This window comes from Cygnus olor, chromosome 6 (genome assembly GCF_009769625.2).
Source record: "Cygnus olor isolate bCygOlo1 chromosome 6, bCygOlo1.pri.v2, whole genome shotgun sequence".
NCBI lineage: Eukaryota > Metazoa > Chordata > Aves > Anseriformes > Anatidae > Cygnus > Cygnus olor.
In genome coordinates, this window is record NC_049174.1 from 30402214 (window position 1) to 30421917 (window position 19704).

Below are 19704 nucleotides of genomic sequence, written 5' to 3' on the forward strand. Positions count from 1 at the left end.
ACCTGCTACCTTACCAGAATCTCATGGCCATAGGAAGCCTTCAGCAGGACAGGGAGGTGATCGGTGCCAATGAAATCATGTCTAGCAACACGAGAAGAGGAGAAAGAGAAAAACCATTAGCCACCAATCTTGTGTCCATGGTGATAGAATCAGGGTCACACAGTACATTAGAGACAACTCATTTCCCTGCTAAAGAGTCACTGTTGCGTAAGGGCCGTAGAGAGAGGGAGCGGGACAGTTGTGCTTGGGTGGGAAAAAGTGATGCAATGTTGATTTTAGTCATACACCGATTTAGGAACCTGAGTTTCTAGGCCAAAGCCTTTAAAAATGGGCAAGTGGCATGTGAAGGGAAAGGATCTGGTATGGAAAAAGAGGGGATTCTGCTGTCCTGTCATGCGGGATGAGGCCCTGAAGTACAGATAGTTGCCATCACCTGTGTGAGAGCTGGACACATTCCTCCTGTCCTGGAAGAAGTTTCCCTGACTTTGGAGAAACAGTGAAGAGCTGGTTATCCTGAATTCTCATCTGGTGCAGCTCACGGGGGCTAAACTCAGCATCCTCTGCCCAGTGTTCCATGTCCATCTTCTGATCAGAAGGAAAGAGGAAGGCCCTAGGGATCCAGTCAGCAACAAGGACAGACAACTCGCCCAGGGCCATGGTCAGCGTGTTCAGTCCAGCCAGGCTTCCCCACCCAGACCCACCAACGAATTCACCCACTGCCCCACAACACAACCTACACCAATAAATTCCACCCCGTTAATATTCAGACATCTCACGGCCCCTGTGAGCATTTCCATATCCCCAGAGAGACCCCGGAGAGGAGGCTGGGCTCCAGCAGGCACTGCTTACCACTCCACGGGCACCACACCCTTGTTCACCAGCAGGAGCACCACCAGGGTAGGCTCTGAGCCTATCGGGGCAGCCCCAAAGTTGAAATCCACCATGAAAGGAGTGTACACTGGAGGGATCAAGCACGTGCTGGTTACAGGAGAGAAAGAAAAGATTAAATTGAGACAGGAAGAAGAGCTGGCAGGGCAGGACAGGGGAAAGGGTCGTTCTACACCATTTGTCTTCCTTATAATTCTTCCCCGACTTTATGTTGTTGGCCATTTTTGGAGAAAGGATACTGGGTGTAAGGAATGCCTTTGGATTTTCTCCCATCTTTTATATATGACTAATGAGAGTGAATGATATACATGGAGGATCTGAGAGTCCTGCTTAGCTGAGGCCTCTTTTTAGCTCCCAATTGCAAGGAACACACTGACATACTGCAACAGGTCCGGTGGAGGACCACCAAGATGGTTGAGGACTGCAGCACATTACTTACAAGGAGTAACTAGAAACCTGCACTTGCTCAGCCTTATGAAGCAAAGGCTCAAGGAAGGCAACAGCATGAAGCTGCAACACAAGATATTCAAATTAGATATTAGGAAAAAACGTCCAGGAAAGCCCATCTTGGATTTGATGATCTTGAAGGTCTTTTCCAGCCTAAATGATTCTGGATGTGGTTTCTCCACCCTTGGAGATATTCAGCATTGAAATGGACAAGGCCCTGAGTGACCTGATGTAGTTATCCCTGTTTTGAACAAGAGGTTGGGCAAAGACTTCTAGAGATCCCTTGAAATTTAATTATTCTTTGTCTGTGCTGCTCCTCTCTAGGGACGGCAAGCAGAGAAGTGGAACTGCCTGCAGGGGCTAGAATAAAATAACAGAGTGCTATGCAGCAGTAAGCTGCCAAACAGGCCCACAGCCACAGCATCTACGCAGGGCTTGTGCTAGCAACTGAGAGCTCCTCATCTCACCTGTGCCTTGTAGGAACTCTGTACGTGAGCTCGCTGTGAGTTGGGTCTTGTTCCAAGTATTCATTCAATTTGTCCAAGGAGAAAAGCCTCCAGAGGTACAGCGTGCTGACACCGCTCGCACTCCCTGCTGAACAGGCATCTGCGATGCAGAAGGCTGGGTAGACACCTGTTGCTTCTACGCGGCAGAGGGATTGTGGCTCTTCTTTCGTGCTTGCAAGATCCGGAGCTTGGGAGAGAAACACCACTAAGGGGCAGCTGTCCACGACAGCAGACTGGATAGACACGCTACCCGGGCCAAAGAAAGCACAGAACTTGCACACAGTCTTTTCTTTGGCAGCTTTTGAAAACCTCTGAACCACCGACTTCCAGCCATAACTTAAATTCTGCTTTCAGAAATCACCTAAAGTCTATGAATATGGTCCTTGTCAACAGGGTACTTTCACAGTTTAGTTCTATGCAACTCCATACTTTTTTGGTTTAAGCCTACAGCCCAATCACTTTACCAAGCGCCCCTTGTTTGCACACTGGGAAGAAAACAAACAGACAAAAAAATATATATATATATTTTTATGTTGACTTCTCCATACCATCCATGTGGCATTGCCGTTTTTTATTCTCCAAGGTGAAAACTCCTTCTCCAACTACTCCCTGCTTGTACAGATACTGCTCCTCACCTCTGAATATCCCTGCTACCATTCTCCATGCCCTTCTAGTTCTAGTACATTCTGTCTCATACATGGACCAATCCAGACCTGTAAAAAGGACCCCTGCTACATAGGACTGGTTGCATGAAGCTCTCAGAATATATTTCAGGATACATCATAGGAAGCCATGGTTATGCAGAGGAGCATTGAATCTTGTGAGCACAGCAGCAGGGAAGTTAGAGCTCTCCCTGTTTCTGTGCCTTGTGGCTCAATCATATCATATCTAATCTAATCTAATCATATCTAATCTCAAAAGGTGAAGCAAAAGGGAAACAGCATGCAGGATCTGACAAATTGCTCAGCACAGGGATTTCTGCATGTTGGGCTTGTGTTGCAGCATGTGTTGCAGCACATTGGAAACTGTGCTGCACAGCCTGCTGCCAAGCACAGTCTGCTTGGCTGGGAGGGAGTGAATTTCTCCCCCTTCCCCAAAACGCCCATCTCTTACCTGTGGGGGTGCAAATATTATATTTGATTGACCAGGTGTAATGCAGCCGACGGGCTGGCCTGACCGATACTCTCACAAAAGCTTTTGACCTCGCAGGGATCGTCCCTCCGGAGGGTTCCAGCTCTAAAGCTGTGGGAGAAAAGAGGTGGCGTGAGCTCTTGGTACCGCTGGTGTCTCTTACACCACACATGCATTCAGCACAGCTCCCCAAGCAGCCAAAGTGCAGAGAACTTTCCCAGAGGAGGCCCTCTGGAAAGGCAGCTGAAGGTTGGACTCCACCATTTCTTCTGGGAAGCCGCTTTGTTTAACTCCCTTCTCTGCTGGGAAATCACAACTTATTTCAAGGTCTCAGTTGGTCTAACTTCAATCGCCAGGCTCTGAGGTTTGCTTTTTCCAGCAAGATAGAAGAGTCACCTGTAGCAAATCCCTAAGCAAAGCAGCAGATGCTTCTCAATCACTGAGGGATCTGTTCCTTCAGTAAACATAAGAAGATGTAAACCACACTCACACACAGGGTGAGTGACAGTGCACACCCTGCCTGCATTATTTCCAGAACCGCCCTCTGCCCTCCTGTGCACCTCCGTGCAGAAGCACCTTCACATCCTTTGCGCAGTGCAAGCACCAGCACCTGCCATCTCACCAGGGCTGCGCTAGGTGGCATAGCTCCCTCTGGCTTCTGACTGATGTGCCTGGTCTCCACATCCCAGCGTCTGGGTAGCCTCCTTCCCACTGGGTTGTAAGAGGTGCCCATGCAGTGGGAATTCCCTCCAATGAGTCCCCCAGCATTTCTTCCCACTTATTTTAGCCAAATATATGCACTTCAAATTGGATCTTTAAAATGTAACAGTCTAATAGCCCATAAAAAACATTTTCTTCAGTCCTTAGTACATGTAGAACAAACACTGCTGCTTTGATTTTACTCAGAATTATGCACACACACACACAGAGACAAAATTAACTTTGAGCAAGAAGCCAACACAGATACTTTTGATCAAGTCAGTGATGGGAATGGGAAGGTATGTATGTTTCCTGAGAAAGGTTTTGCTAAGTTGCAAAAGTTGCTAAGTTTGCACTTGCACAGTACAAAATAAGCAGCTTTGTTGTACCCAGACACAGATTGCCTCATGTCCTCTCAAGCATACTTTTACCTCTTAAAATATGGTTTCCTTAAGGTGCTTACGACAATAGTTGCATGTTAGCCAGCAAGCAGCCCAACCTCTGCGTTCATGCTAGTGTGATTTCGCAGAAAAGAAGGGAAGACCAAGGCCCCATTCCAAGCTAATTCTCCCACAGTACCCAGTGGATCTCTGCAGACTTCCTCAGGGTCACAAGGCCTGGTGATCAGTTGTTCCACGCTGAGGATGAACTTCAGAGAACAGATCCCATCATTCAGCAGTACGATGCTGCAGCTCTGCAGGTCACCAACCAGAACATTTCCAAGGTCCAGGTGCTCCTTTTGTGCCTGGAACACAAGCCCACCATGCAAAGGTCACTGTTACACATAGTGAGCAATCGTAGTCACTGCTCAACTCACCACCGTGCTGATCCCTTGGCACACAACATGCAGTGTAAAGAGCTCCCTACTTCGTGTAGGGCCTCGCATGTCCTAGGAGATGCTGGAACAGGGCTGCAAGGGACTCCAAAGGCTTTCTCCTAGTGTTATTTGGGCTGCTAGCTGGGTAGGATGCAACATGTTAGGGGCTGTGAGGACACTAGCTGGCCAGCTGCACTTGGCACAAAGGCTGCCAGTGTGTCTCTGTCTGCCAGCACCTCCATGACTGCACCAAAACCCCTCCTCTCTTTTAGCTGGCAATCCACTTGCATGCAATTTATAGTGACTAAATATCTCTGAGACCTTTCTATCCAACTCTCCAACGTCACTGACACTGGGAATTGACTTACAAAGTATTATTTTATTTAGCTCTGGTTCCTTAGGAAACCTGCCTGAAAACTAAGGCAGCTGCACAGATCTGTGGACTATCCCAACCCAGTCCCCCTCCTGCTACCCAGTGGGTCCCAGTTCCTTACCCTGATGGTGCCCAGTGCTCCCTCCCCAACAATCCGTAAGGTATAATGGACGCTTTTGGGAGACGCAGGGGCTGGGCTTTTCCAGCTCACGAACACCACAGCTCGCAAGAGATACTTGGTCACCTTGTCAGGAGTAAAAGTCCATTCCTGAGCCTGGAATTACAAGAGGGAAGGAGAGAGCTCACAGGAGCTCCAGACCAGAGCCAATCACACAACAATGGCTGCATTCAATGCAGAGCCCTTTCCTCCACTGCAGTGATCTACAGAGAGCACTGGAGACATTCACTTCAGTCCTCCATCACCTCTGTCTGTGTCAAAGGCTCATATTGATGGCTCATACGAATGCACATTCAGATCTTCAAAGTCAGCCCTTGGAGATTTGTTCATCCTCACTACTCTTAAAATGTACTCAGAGAATGCAGTAAAGATTTAGAACCTGAGTTTACAGGTAGAAGAACAGCAGAAGAACATAACGAACTCTCCTGTGCTCTCATTCGTCCTCCATCTATTAATACATCCAGGTGCAAAACACAGTTGTTGCTGTGTGGTTACCCAGACCCATCCAGAGTCCCTCTTTAAAACTCATTATCGTTATCTAGTCCCTGTTTAAAACTCATTTGGTCTTGTAGTCAAGGAGGATGTCATCACGTTTGGGCAAATCCAGATCATGGGAAACCGCAGAACTGCAGATTTTGGCTAGCAACCCAAGCTAAGACTTGACAAGGGGATATTCTCCCAGTTTGGCATTAATGACCAAATGATCAGCAGCCCTCATATTTCTGCTCTAAACACTCCACAGCCGCATTGCAGAGAGCAAAATACAGTTTTGGTAGAACCTGAACTTACCATGGCTTCATAGGGCTGGAGGAAGCCTGTGGCTGGCCTGACAGACAGGACCTTGCTGTCAGACTGCTGGATCTTCCATGTGAAGGCCATGGGCAGCCTTGTGCAGTTCTTTATGGTGTACATTCGGGTTGAGGAGGTCCCTTTATAGATGGGCTTGAAGTATAGATTCCCATCACCTTCTAAGAGCAAGAGAAGGGACTCCGCACAGCTCCTGATGGCAATCTCCTGTGGAATTCAGAGAAAAGTAACAGACCAGAAGTCTCAGCTGACCTCTGGATGGACCTCGCAAAGATGTTGCTCCTTCCAAGAAGAAAGCAAGAACAAACTGGGGCTGAAGGAGGACAGGAAGGACTCTGAAGTGGGCTGCCAAGGAGGTCCCTGAGCACAGTATAGTGCATTACAGGAGACAGAGACCCAAGGAACAAGGGGTACAGGATGTCTGGCATTGCAAGCACCTTCTATATGCAATGTGGATTCCCACCTTAAATGCTGAAAGTGTTCTTTCATTCCTATTTCCAAAGAGAAAAATCCAAACTAACCATTAAGAGATATAACAGGTGTCACAGTGCAGGTCACTGATAAAATTAAAAAAAAAAAAAAAGAGTACGAGGGAAGAAACCTTTCTTACCAGCTTCTACTTCTCACTCCCTACCTTGGTGTATCCAGGACAGGAGTTCAGCTGCAGGGGCAGGACATGCTGCTGTGAGATTGTGTTAACCGGGTGAGTGGAGAGAAAGAAAATCTGGTGGCCTCCTGGAATGATGTGTCCTGAGTGGGGCTTGACCAAAACAGAGGGACAAACAGTTTGGTTCACACTGAAGGTTATCAGTGAGGTGCCTGTGTTCGAGAGCAGAATACTGCAGTAGGTGTCAGTGTCAGAAGCCACGGGAGGAAAAGTCTAGAAGAAAAAAAGCAAAAAGGGTTGTTTGCGTTAGGCTTAGAAAGCCACCTTAAAGAAAAAGCTTTTTTTTTTTTTTCCCCATTGAATTCCAGGTTTCAATAAGCACCATCCTGAGCCTGTGGAGAATTCTGTAACTGCTTCTCTTCAAGGAAAGGAAGCAAATCACCCAAGGGTACACAATGTATGGTCTTTTCCCTTCCCACAGCAATTCTCACCTTTCATACATGCATGTGACTAATGAATATACTTTCCATTATGCAAGGCTTTCTGTGCCAATAAGTAAGCTCCTTGCTGGGACCTGCAGTCTCTGCATGTATAGTAATCTCTTGGATTAAGAAATCCAACAGGCTGGAATTTGCTCCAGTTCATGCATATCATGTGCAGGCTGTGTGCCCTGAACTAGGTGAGGAGATTTTCTGAGAGGTTTTTAAAACTCTTCTTACTTCCCAGGATCAGATCTCACTTTACCTCACAGAATCAATATTTTATTGTGCTACAAATACATCAACAAGAGACTGGAAAACTTCCACTCCACCTTGCAAGCCACTTCTCTTCCAGAAGCATGGATTCTGTGAGATGCTCTCCACTTGTGTAAGTGTGTGTAGAGTGTCTGAGGCACCTAAGAGGGGACTAAGCACCCTTGTCAGTGCCTACATCCACTTCCAATAGGAAGGAAGGAGAACCCAACAGCTCTCCTCTCAGAGCTGATGAGATGCTCAGTGCAAGCTGTCACACTGGAGGCTAGGAAGATAACACAGGAGAAGGGGCATCCTACTTCTGTCCCAAATCAGGAGCCTCCACACCATCATAAATCACCTAAGTCACATCTTAGGTTGGTGCAGTGGGGCACAAGGTGGAAAGTTCAGAGGTAAACACTGAGCAACTCTGCAAAATCCAAACTTCTTTAAGTACATCAACCCATCATGCACCTTGGGGACGTCAAGGATGTACTGTGGGATGAAGTGTTCCCGTTCTGCTTCAAACGTGTGCGCCCTCAGCCTGACAGTCAGGCACCAAGGTGGGCAAATGGTGGCATCCTCCTCGATGTTGCTGTATTGCCTCAGAACCTGCAGGCACACAAGAGACAGAGCTGAGTGCACGTGGGAAGGAAGTGTGGCAAGGTGCCTACAAGAGCAAGTACCATCACAGGCAGCAGTTTGTTTCACTGACACCCCTGGGCCTGAGGAACTGACTTCTTCAGGGAAGGACTGGCTGGTGCAGGATGAGGAACATGAGTGCTGTTCTTCCAAACAGCTACATTTCAGACCAGAGAGACCACTGAGTGACTTTTGAGCAGAAGGGTCTCTCCAAGCTGTTCTGTGGTACCACAACAGTTGCCTTAGGGAAGGAGTGTCTACAGACCCTCTTGTGCAGCTTGAGATATATGCAGATCCCAGAGTTAGCACTTTACATGAAGTCACTGAAAACAAGCATTTTTCCTTTACCTGAGCCCATAATACTCCTGACTTGAAGATTATTCCCAGATACCCCTTCAGTCAGCAGCCTAACGAAGATCTCCCTCCTACCAGGAAGCATCCTACCACGGAGCATCCTCATTTTAGGATGCTAACACTCCTGTGACTGCAACTTCATGAGGTGTGAATCCCACATCATACGGGAAGAGAGGCCGCAATGATGCACAGTGCCATCACGTGCAGTGCTTTTCTTGTGGAGGCCCAGACACAAACAAGTTACTGCCCATCACCCAGGCCACAACACCCATCCTTTTGCAGACTGCCGTCCACAATATCAGTTCAGTTATTCATAGCAATTTCTCCTTCAGCAAAGTGTGCATTACTTCACACTCACTACACAGTAAGAGTAATCACAGCTGTCTATACGCATGAGCTATGGCTTGTTTTGCTGATTTCTCTCTGCCAGGACACAGATGAAGGAGAAATGGTAACCCACCAGTGTATCGCGGCAGTGGCCAGAGGATCTTAGAAAGGATGCAGGTTTGCTAAATTCAACATGAAAGGCTCCATTCGAATTTTAACTCCCCAAAAGGCCTGCAAAGTCTCTTGCTAATCCCTCACCTGAATCTGGTCCTAGTAATTTCTACCAACCTTGTAGAAGGCAAAGCCTTCCAGCTCTGCCGCATAAAGGCTGTTGAGCTGAGTGGGCTGGAAGAGGACACGGAAGGCTGAAGACTTCAAAGGCGGGATGTCACAGATTTCGGGTGTCACCTGGAAGGCACTGCCATGGCTTGGAGTCCAGGCAACAGTGATCTTTCCTTTGGTGTGGTTGGTCACACAGAGAGGAAGCGGTTCTACCTTGTGGAGCGGCACACAGCAACCAAAATCATACTCCCTGGGGCTGACACTAACATGGGGGGGAAACAAGGCCAGGTCGCTGCTTATGCCATCATAGAAATACTCAGTCATGGAGCTGGCTTCAACGTATTCCTTGGGGGGCTTGTCCAGAGGGATCTGCAGGATGGAAAGGTCTCAGTGTGAGCAGGGAAAATGTGCCTGTGGGAGACAGAAGGCACTAGAGTCCTGACTGCCTTCGTGAGCAAAAAAACATGCAAAATGCTCTTCAGTAACAGTTCCCAGGACAGCATAAAGTCTAGGCTTTAAGGATGCTTCCATTTGCAGCCAATCCTCACTCTGAAGCTGCACGTGGCAAAAGAAGCCCCCATGACTTAGTTAAAGCCAGACAGCAGCTTAGCAGCAGAGCCTCGGTAAGACCCAACCAACGCAGATATTGTTAGTGTGTGCTGGGAACATTACCAGCAGAGATGCTAAGGAGGTCAGGGTGGCACCTCCAAGTCCTTCTAGATCTGTCTAGCCTGTGCAACAGAAGCCCAGCCTCTGCAGAGAACAGCACTGGGGCATCTTAGACTTCAGGGAGGGCAACTCTTACCTCAGGAGGCAGCATGAGGGCTCTTTTTTCATCCATCTGCAACATCCCATCCTTCAGCATCGCACTCAGGATATCGGGGGGATAGAAGGTCAGCCCCCTCACCATATTGGTTCGAAACCAGGAGAGATGTCTTGCCTGTAGGATGGCTGGCTTAGCTGTGTCTGAATGGCAGGTACCAAAGAAGTCCACATACAAGGGTCCCTGGAAAAAACACCAGAAAGGTTTGTAAGAAATAAGCTGCCGTTCTGTGATTGCTTTGAACGTTACACTAGCCTAGCACCTCACTCCCAAAAGCATGCTTGGGAAAGCCTTAGAGTCTGCTACGTTAGACTGCCAGTTACTTTCTGTCTTGATGTGGCCAAAGAACTTTGAGGCAATTGGAAGGAATGCTGAAGGCACTCCGTGCACAGCTGTGCAGCAAAATTTTACTCGGACGCTTAAGTGGACACGAGACTCTGAGGACGTACCTCACCTCACTCCCCCTGCCACCACCCTGCTCCTGCAGGTACTACTGTGCCTGTCCACATCAGCCCCCTACTGATGAGAGGAACCTGCACCATGGAGAGTCTGCCGAGCAAGAGCCCAAGACGGGCATCACTGTAAATGCAGTGGGAATAGATTTCCAGGGGCTGCTAACTGAGAGAGGCCAGCCCTGGTGGGTTACACTGGAAAAGCCCTCTGAGCTGTCAGAGCTCCGATACCACCCTTTGCCTCTCGTACCTGATGGTGGACAAGGCACACCACTCGGCGGTGATAGCTGATGGGGTGAGCAGGTCGGAAGGTCACCTTCAGTGCTCGTGTTGTTGTGCCCTCCAGGACTCCGCAGGGGTGATCCAAAGAGAAGACACTCCCCCTGCCATCAGTATCAAACTGGTAGTATGCAGGGACATCGGAGATGTTGCTGATTTTCAATATCTGCATCGAACTTTCCCCAAGATTGATCCAGTCAAAGTCCACAGAGAATTGGTGCAAGGACACCAAAGGACCTAGAACAAAAACGTGCAAGACAGATCTTGGACCTGTCATATCTCCTTTCTATCAGGACGTCACAAACCACTGCTCCACCTAACTGATCTCCCCAAACTAGAATGATCTCATTAGCAAACCCACCAGTCCTAGCACACCGCTGGATATTCACTTCCAACAACTTTCCATCTGTCTCAAGCAAATATAAACTTCAAAGAGTGCACCAGGGACAGCCTGGATGGCAGCAGAAGGTAAGTCTATGACTGAGGGCTGTGACAGTCCTTCTCCAGGCATTAACCCTTTCCCTTCAGGGCTGAGAGGAAGGCGGAGAGGAACATGAAATGATTTCACTGTGATACCTTTACATGAGCCAACCACCTTCAGAACGGTCTGCTGGAGGCATCCAGCCGATATGACGGTGAAATAATCGGTGCTGTGCTCTCCTACTGTCCGTGGCTGAAATCGTATGCACAAGACCAGCTTCCCTTTGGCAGGCACAACACTGTGGGACACATCGCAGGAGAAGACATAATCTTGGAGCAGAGGGTCTTTTGCTCTTTCTATCCTACACGGTGCATCAACCTGCAAGCAGAAATGAAATAGGTTAACACAGGAACCCACAAGGGCCAGGACGGTGTCGTTCTGTATGCAGAACACTAATCAGTAAAGAATTGCAGTTTTTTGCACAGACCAACACCACCAAGAACAACAAATCTATTGTGGCACAGCACAGAAACACTGTGCAGACACATGCAACCCAGTCCTGCTGGGGCACTGTGGGCAGCAGGCTCCCACCATATGCTCAGAAATCAGCGGGCTGCAGCAAAATGTCCTGGGGAACTCTAGGGATAGAGTGTCCCTCCTGCTAGGAGGGAGGGTGAAGCTGACTCAAGGTGTCCTCAAGGGCCAGTGTAGCCAAAGTGGCTGCAGCGGCCAGGAGAACAGGCAAGCAAATAACTTATTTCACTCCATCCACGCTCCCTCTTCACCTGGGGATTTTCTTTTCACAAAAAAAAAAATATTAAAAAAATAATTAAAAAAAAAATGAATGATGCTCTAACTCCTTCCTCTTGCCCCTGAAAGAAGGTCCTGATTCTTAGCTGGGTACGCTGGGCACTGCTGCAGAATGAATGACAGTATTACAAATGAGTAAGCTTTTGCCACTCCTAAGTTTCAGAGTCTTTTGAAGACCCAGAACTGCTGTCACCCATATCAGCAGTCGGAGTGCACCCAGCTTTTAAGAGGTCTGGAATAGGCTGAGCTGGCACATAAACAAGGTTCTCAAATGCAGCCCATTTGACTCAGAGCAATTTGCCAGGCTGCAGCCCGCTGAGGACACCAGAAGGTCTATCAGCTGCCTGGGACACATGCAGACCAATTTGAGGCGGCCACAGCTGCCACGCAGGACTGATGGGCATGCCCAGTGTGAGCAGGAGAGCTGCAGGAAGGACCGCAGCGGCTGCCTGATCTGCACCAAGGGCAGTGAGAAGCAGGCAGGAGCTTCCATACCGTGCTGCAAATGAATGAGTTACTAGTGTCGTAGCTGGAAGGCAGAGGGCAAGGGTGAATGGCCTTGTTGGCGGTGGAAGGTTCATCATTTCTGCTTTGTTCAAACTCCCACTTGGGCTGTTTTCACAACATTAAGGGATATTCTCAGAACCACATCCCCCAGGGAAACACGCCAGCATGTCAACCTCTTACAAGAAGTAGTCTCCCTCTCCACATACCACAGACAAGTTGAAGATTTCTACACACTTCTCCACTGTAGTGCTCACTGGCACGGATCCAAAGCACAGCACGTCCCGAAACTTCCCAGGCTTTACACCTTCATACTGTTCCCCTGGCACATTCACCCGCAGGTAGGGGTATTTGGCTGTTAAAGAAGATAATATACTGCGTTAAGAAAGCGTGGTGGAATCTCCGCCCTTGGATATTCAACTCTCAATTAGACAAGCCTCTAATTAACCTCAGATAACTCTGAGGTTGGACCTGCCTTCAAAGCTGGCCCTGCTTTAAACCGAATGAGCTCCCTTCCGACCTCAATTTACTAAACAGAGTCACATCTTTTCTTTGTCAGTGGCCATATAAGGCACTTCAGGCACAGGCTTGTTAATGAAACCACTGTGGTTATTCCAGATTATAGCCTGCTCGCATCCTGAAAGCTTTAGAATATCCCTCTGTCTCTCTGGCTGGCAAAGACAGCCATGAGAAACTGAGTGCAGGAAGACAAGGAGTTCCTGGAGGTTTTTCTGTTCCACCAGTGAACTCATCTCATTTCTTCCCATCTGCTGGTTTAAGCAGGGAGCAGAAACGTCAGTTTGGCCAAAGCATGCCACGGGGCACGTTAGACTCCGTTGTCTCTTCAGATCACACTTCCGAACTGACAACAGTATATTAGAGAATTTCACAGGCCACTTTCAAACCGCAGGCTTCATTTGCTCATCAGTGGGTGAGCCATCTACGGCTCAAGCCTGCGAACGCAGTAGCCTCCTGCATCCCTGTGGAATGCTGTTTCGCGGTCAGGGCTAATACACATTACTTTGAGTACTACTTGCACAAATGACTCACCCCGGGCTTTTAGCTGGAGAGTCCTCTTTAGTTTCTCTTCACCTCCAAACCAGCAGGTTGCTGCCATGTCACACACCACAGCCACCTTGGGCTGGAAGACCACCTTGATCGTGCACTCATCACCTGCAGACAGCATGCCGTGGTCAGGAATCATGTAGAAAGGGCTTGGTGTCTCCCAGGCAAACACAGTGATGAGATCACTAGCAAAGAGAGACATTTGAAGATGAGTGAAACCTTTGCTGCCTGTGCAATCGTGCAGAGGATGGGCCTTTCCCAGTGGGTTGCTCACTTGGGATGTTAAGCAACCAGTGTTGAACGTCAGAACCCCTCATGCATCCAGCCAAATATGTGATGCTGGGAAGGAATTTGTCTCTAATGCCTGTAAATGCTGTGTTTACGCTTTAATTAATCTTTGCTGTTACATCCTAGAACTTAATTAATGGCCAAAAAATCTCTCAGCCTCATCATGTGACAGCACACAAATCAGCTCCAGAATGAAGCATATGCTTTTCCTGTATCTACATTTGCTGCTACTTAATTCCAAATGAACATTTGTTCCTCTGTTGTATGTCCAGGTGAGACAAGAGGACTGAACTCTTTTCCTAACACCTCATTCAGTTCTCCTCTGGAGCAAGCTCGCTCTGCTTGCTTGATTTGTGCAAAGAACATGACATAACGTCGGCTTTTATATTACATTGATTCTAAGCAGCGTGCTGCTCACCATCCATATCCTCTACCACCCCAGGTCCCTCAGTGCAAGTGATTTCTCAAAGGAGAAAATGACTCATTTGAAATGGTTTCTGGCTGATTCCTTGCTCTGCTGAAGGTACATGTGCCCGCTGACTTTCCACCCTCATAACCACATCAACTGAACATTTTGGGCAGTGCAGGCTATTTTTCTGCTAGTAAAAGGTATTTCGCTCTCACTGTCAATCACTGTAAACGGTTTGAAGTACACCTCCTTCTTACCTGCAAACTTCTCCTCTGCTTTCCTGTTTATAAAACTGCTTCGATTAAAACAAGACAGTCCTTGCTAACTGGGAGCATCTTTGCTCCTAAAGGATGACTCCAAACCACAGAATCCTGCCACTGCTTAGAGGCCAAGTCACAGAAAGACTAAAATGTTTCCAGCTGGTACTTCATCTCTCCCTGCTCTTGTGGGCATGCTGCCTTTGATTAAGCAGAAGCCCAGGCCTTTCCTGTGGACACGGGATGTTCTCTGTGGGACACTTGCTGGTCACTGACTATTTCCTGCGCATGAATGGTTCTCAGAGCATGCTGGAATCAGACAGATGTGGAATGCCAAGATATGCCCACAGTGAGATCTGATCTGTACTACCATCTCTGCTGCCTTTTCTGCTCTGATCTCAGAGGAGGCAGGGGTCTGCTGACTGCTAAGACAGCCAGAAGATCTAATAACAACTGAAATGAGCTGAAAGCCCGAGAAGGTAGCCAAATATCTGACAAAACAGAAAGAGGGCCTGCTCAGCCACACGTCGCTCACCCAATATTGCGCACGGTGAACGTTGTCTCCATGACACTGTGGACGGCACAGACAGGCAGCTGGACAGTCGCTGGGAAGGACAGACACGGGCGCGGAAGCGTAGCACGCAGGGTGACAGAGAACTCGCCCTCGGCCTTCCTAAAGCAGATGCTGTCTTCGTAGTCCCTCTGCACAGAAGAGCAAAGGCAGACAGCATTTAGAAGGGGGTCCCTCTTGCAGGTACTGCAGCTCCTCCGGCGAACACCCATCACCCGACCCTCACCTCTGGGAGGCTGTTGGGAACAAAAACATCTGTGAGAGGGGCACCAGGGAAAGCTTCTGTGCTGGAGAGAGAGCCTATGAAGCACTCCGAAAGGAAGGCATTCAGGCATGCTCCTCACTGTGTCAGGGAGCACATGAACACCCTCTGAGAGTGCAGTTTAAGGCCACATTTGTTTCACCTGAGTGGTTTTGATGCAGATTGATAGTTTCAGTGTTTTCAAGCTCCCAGTTCAGGTTAACTGAAGCATGTACAGCCTCTCCTTGATCTCCACCAGCACAGAAATATCAGTCCTCGATTAAGTGCCTTGTCAGCTAGAGACCTAAGCAGATAACACGCAACTTAAAGATGCAGCGTTGACAGCACCGTGTACAACTAGCCCCAGGGCACCTGCTGGCCAGCTAAGACAGAAGAAATTGTCAGATATGTGTCCTCCATGCTCCCCCCATCCTCACTCCTCCTGGGCACCACTTTTACAGGTAAGGAGAGACCTCGGGCACTGCAGCACATGCGGTGATCCCTCTGAGAAAGCAAGTCTCCTGCTCTAGTGACTGATGTGGTACAAACTATCTGCTGGAAATGGAACGAGGCCAGCAGCTTATTTTACAAGGAAAACACTCCACAGTCAACAGAAAAAATCAAGATACTAAGAGACCAAGGTACAGGGCCCCACCCAGTGATCACACTCTGGCTGGGACGGAGATACACTTCACAGGCATGTAGCTGTGGACACGAGCCAGAGGCTGACATTCAGAGCAACACAGACACCCGTCACAAGCTGAAGACCAAGAAAAGGGGCCAGTAATAAGAACCATTGCTGCCAAAAATTAAGCTTAATGAAGACCAAGGAAAGGGGCCAGTAATAAGAACCATTGCTGCCAAAAATTAAGCTTAAAGAAAGCACCACCCACAAAAAGGGAGGTCCTTGAAGTATCCCTTATAGAAAATCATCTATCCCTTATAGAAAATCCCTTATAGAAAATCAGCAGCCTTTCAATTTACAAGACAGGGGTCTCCTGTGACATAGCAGAGGGTGAATCCCTCAGCCTAGGTACTGCACTAAAGCCAGCCAGCTGAGACTCCCTGGGATCAAACCAGGGGCAGGCAGTTCAAATAGGGTTGGTTATCTTACTGACATGGTGGGAGGCAGCATGCGAAGACCTGGGAATGCTTTCTGTGTTTCTACACTAGAACCTCCCCTAAGGACGGGTTCCTTCAAGTGAAAACAAGCCAAAGGATAAGAGAAGCAGAGGCCCCTTGCCCCCACGGAAGCCAACCTGAGCATTGAGAGCAGTTTTGATGTTTTGCCACTTTACCTTCTCAGTGGGCCGGAAAATGATGGGCAGAGTTAAGGACATACCAGGGCTCAGAGCAATTGGCTGCGGGAAAACAGTGATAAAGAACCGTGTGGAAGGACACCTAGATAATGAAATCAAAACAAGAGATTTTGTCTGATGCCGTACAGACGACATTAATTTAGCAGAAAAGAGAATAAAATATCAAAAGGCTCCAGCAATGCCACACCCCACTATCAGAAGGAACTTACAAACCCAACCCCAAGGTCACTTAGCAAATCAGCAGAAATAGGAACAGAACCCAAGTGTCCTGAAAACTCATTCCCACCTCTAAATACCTACCCCTTCCTAGAACAAGATTTTACATTCCCAGGCCACGTAGCGTGAGCCAAACACTTGCTAAGGGCAGAAACATTTGAGGCTCAGAGCAGGCAGTGCTCTGTAATCCCACAACAGGGAGTGCTGGAGTCCCAACATCCAGTGGGACTCCCGGGAGCAGTGGTTTCAGGACACACTAGTGACAGGCTGGCACACATCCACAATTAAAATCTCACTAGACTGGAAATGCCTCACAGACAGAAGTATCAGCAAAACAGAATTTTAAAAAGGCATTTCATTTAAAATACTCCTGCCAGGAACAAGGGCTGTGCATCTGAATTAGCACGTTTCTGTCCGGCCACGCCAGCGTGCCTGTGCTGTTTGCAGCACATAGCCCAAGGGAAGAGGGGCAAACGGATCTGAGAAAAGGTGCTAAAGTGATTGATAGAGCAGGAGGGATGAAGATGCAGCGAGAGCGTGAGGAGGAAAAGGAGAAGGAAACTTGCCACGCACCTGTAGCTCAGCTTCTGGGTTTTCTCGTGAACATTTTTCAAGATCAGATGTTTGATCATCTCTTTTCCAAGCTCCCAGCCACGCCACCTGAGTGTTTCTGCCACTTCAATGCCCCAGAATACGCCTTTCTTCTTCTTTCCCTTTCTTGCAGACAGCTTAGGGAGTTGCAACAGGCACATGAGCAGTTTGTGAAGGAGGGAGGAGAAATCACGCAAACAGCTGTTTCCCTGCACTAGAAGGCTCTGACTCTGGCAAAGGGTGGGAAGAGCCACCCCGTGGAAAAGCTCCAGGAGTCACCCAAAGCCCTGTCGGGGACTCCAGGTCTGCTCCGTGAGTCCAGAGGGGACACCTCCTGGCCGCAGCCCAAACAACGGGTACTAAAGGATGTCATGAACTAGGGAAGCAAAAGCTATTTTTTTGTTGTTGTTTTTCTCCTCTTTCCTTCTCTGCCAGTAAATCCACCCATGACCACGGCACCCTTTGCTCCACCACTCACCTTCCTGACACAGCCACAGTGCAGCTTCTGAAATGAGCCCGAGTTTGGGGGCTCCCCATGCACTTGAGCAAGCATCTGAAAGACGAGGGGAAAAACTCTGCACGTGCTGCTCCAGCACCCAAGCAGCTTTTGCTGCCAAGACCTGAGAGATCTCCGGGTGCCTCAGCTCCCTGAAGGGCACAGGCTGTGCTGCAGCACCCCCAGCAATGCCCCCATTTTGTGCTAGTGGAGCTGGCACAGCAGGGCTGGCACCGCCGTGCACTCAGCAGCCCCCCGGCACTGACCACAGCCCCCCCACCCCGTGGGGCAGAGCTCTCCTGGGGCTCTCACAGCACAGCCCTGCCCGGCCCACGGTGGCTCTGCTCAGCCCGGCAGGTGAAGCCGTGCCCTATAACCCTGCTGTATGGCCGCTGCAGCCCCATATAGGTGCCTGCAGAGTGCTCCCTGCAGCACGGCGCTGCCCAGCTCCCTGTGCTGCAGCGCAGCCCCAGTCCATGGAGCCTGGCCCCGATCCCAATTCCAATCCCAACCCTGATTCCAATCCTGATCCCAATCCTGATCCTGATCCCAACCCTGATCCCAATCCCAATTCCAATTCCAATCCCGATCCCAACCCTGATCCCTGTCATGATCCTGATTCCAATCCCGATCCCTATCCCAATCCCAATTCCTATCCCAATCCCGATCCCAATCCTGATCCCAATCCCAATCGTGATCCAGATTCCAATCCCAATCCCAACCTCAATCCCGATCCTGATCCCAATCCCGATCCCAATCCTGATCTTGATGCAGATCCCAATCCCGATTCGAATCTCAATCCCAACCGTGATCCCAATCCCGATCCTGACCCCAATCTCAACCCTAATCCCGATCCCAATTCCGATCCCAATCGCAATCCCTGTCCTGATCCCAATCCCAATCCCGATCCCTATCCTGATCCCAATCCTGATCGCAATCCCCATTCCAATCGCAATCCCTATCCTGATCCCAATCCCGATCCAGATTTCAATCCCAATCCCAACCTCAATCCCAACCCTGATCCCAATCCCGACCCCAATCCCAATCCTAACCCCGATCCCAATCCCTATCCTGATCCCAATCCCAATCGCGATTCCTACCCCGATCCCAATCCCAATCCCGATCCCTACCCCCATCCCGACCCCGACCCCGACCCCAGCCCACCAATCCCGCCCCCTTCCCTTCCCGTCCCGTCCCACCTCCGCTCCCCGCCTGCGCCGCCCCGCCGCGGCCCGGCGCCGTCCCGGTCCCGTTGCTGTGGGGACCGCACGCGGCCTCCTCGCCTCCCGTGGCAACGACGGCGGCCGCCCGGGGTCAGCCCGCGCACGGGGGGCGGCGGGGGCCGGGGCCGCCAGGGGGCAGCAGGAGGACGTGCACGGGGGGCTATCGGGGGAGCTGGGGGGCGCCGGGGCGTGGGGGGGCAGGTGGGGGTGGGCAGGGGGCAGATGCGGGGTGCAGGGGGGAGCCCAGGGGACATGGAGGTGAGGATGGGTCCCGGAGGAGGAGAAGCTCGTGGTGCTGGCAGCAGGGCTGCGGTGAAGAACTGTGGGGGTCTGGGATGGAGGGGGCGGCTGTGGGGCTCAGGGGTGGGATGCTTTGGGGGCGTGGGGTGCAGAAGGCTGGGGAGCACTGGCATAGGGAGGGGGGAGCCCCTCGATGCGGCCGGGTCACCCCTTGGAGCATCAGTGACCCCCATAACGGGTGCCAAAAGTTACGGGGCCAAGGGCAGTGAAGGGGCAGGGGGACGCAAGCCAGGCAGCCATATGGGCACAAACCCATGGGGTATCCCGGGTACCAGTCCCGTGGGGCAGCACCACCACCGTGGTGGGTCACCCCTACATCCTCTCACAATGTCCCTCGAGGTGCGGGAGACCCTCGCGTCCCCGGTGGGGACACCCAGACAGCCCCCCGGGGGCGTTAGCGGCAGCGTGGCGCAGAGCAGGGCTGGCAGGAGGAGATGCAGCTTTAATGGCATTTGTCTGCCTTTACAACGTGAGTCATCCGGCTAAGCAGCCGTAAATCAGCACCCCAACTCCTCCGGCATCCATCGCGTCCCCTCCTCCGTCCCCCCCAGCGCTGGACGAGTGCCTGGCTCCTGCAGAAAGAGCCCCATAAATAACAGCCACAAAACAAACCCTCCTGCGGCCACAGAGGGCCTGCGCGCGGCAGGCGC

At 50.2% G+C, this 19704-nt stretch overlaps 1 protein-coding gene across 2 annotated transcripts in view; it reads right to left on the reverse strand.

Annotated features, from left to right (window-relative positions):
* CFAP65 (cilia and flagella associated protein 65) overlaps window positions 1–18858 on the reverse strand; it is a 32099-nt gene extending 13241 nt beyond the window's left edge. The window contains exons 1-21 of one of the 2 annotated variants that reach the window (XM_040561772.1): window positions 18731–18858; window positions 17514–17588; window positions 17018–17172; window positions 16208–16310; window positions 14633–14799; window positions 13129–13328; window positions 12288–12433; window positions 10920–11142; window positions 10315–10580; window positions 9595–9795; window positions 8796–9158; window positions 7659–7796; window positions 6481–6726; window positions 5829–6053; window positions 4983–5135; window positions 4251–4416; window positions 2955–3083; window positions 1803–2028; window positions 850–978; window positions 434–610; window positions 15–81 (exon numbers count right to left, since the gene is read on the reverse strand). In XM_040561772.1, the coding sequence (XP_040417706.1) occupies window positions 15–81; window positions 434–610; window positions 850–978; window positions 1803–2028; window positions 2955–3083; window positions 4251–4416; window positions 4983–5135; window positions 5829–6053; window positions 6481–6726; window positions 7659–7796; window positions 8796–9158; window positions 9595–9795; window positions 10315–10580; window positions 10920–11142; window positions 12288–12433; window positions 13129–13328; window positions 14633–14799; window positions 16208–16310; window positions 17018–17172; window positions 17514–17588 (3555 nt within the window). In that variant the 5' untranslated portion in view covers window positions 18731–18858. Of the gene's footprint in view, window positions 1–14; window positions 82–433; window positions 611–849; window positions 979–1802; window positions 2029–2954; window positions 3084–4250; window positions 4417–4982; window positions 5136–5828; window positions 6054–6480; window positions 6727–7658; window positions 7797–8795; window positions 9159–9594; window positions 9796–10314; window positions 10581–10919; window positions 11143–12287; window positions 12434–13128; window positions 13329–14632; window positions 14800–16027; window positions 16105–16207; window positions 16311–17017; window positions 17173–17513; window positions 17589–18730 lie in introns of those variants that run through there. The other variant, XM_040561773.1, reaches the window with a different exon arrangement.
* Between the last annotated feature and the right edge of the window lie 846 nt (window positions 18859–19704).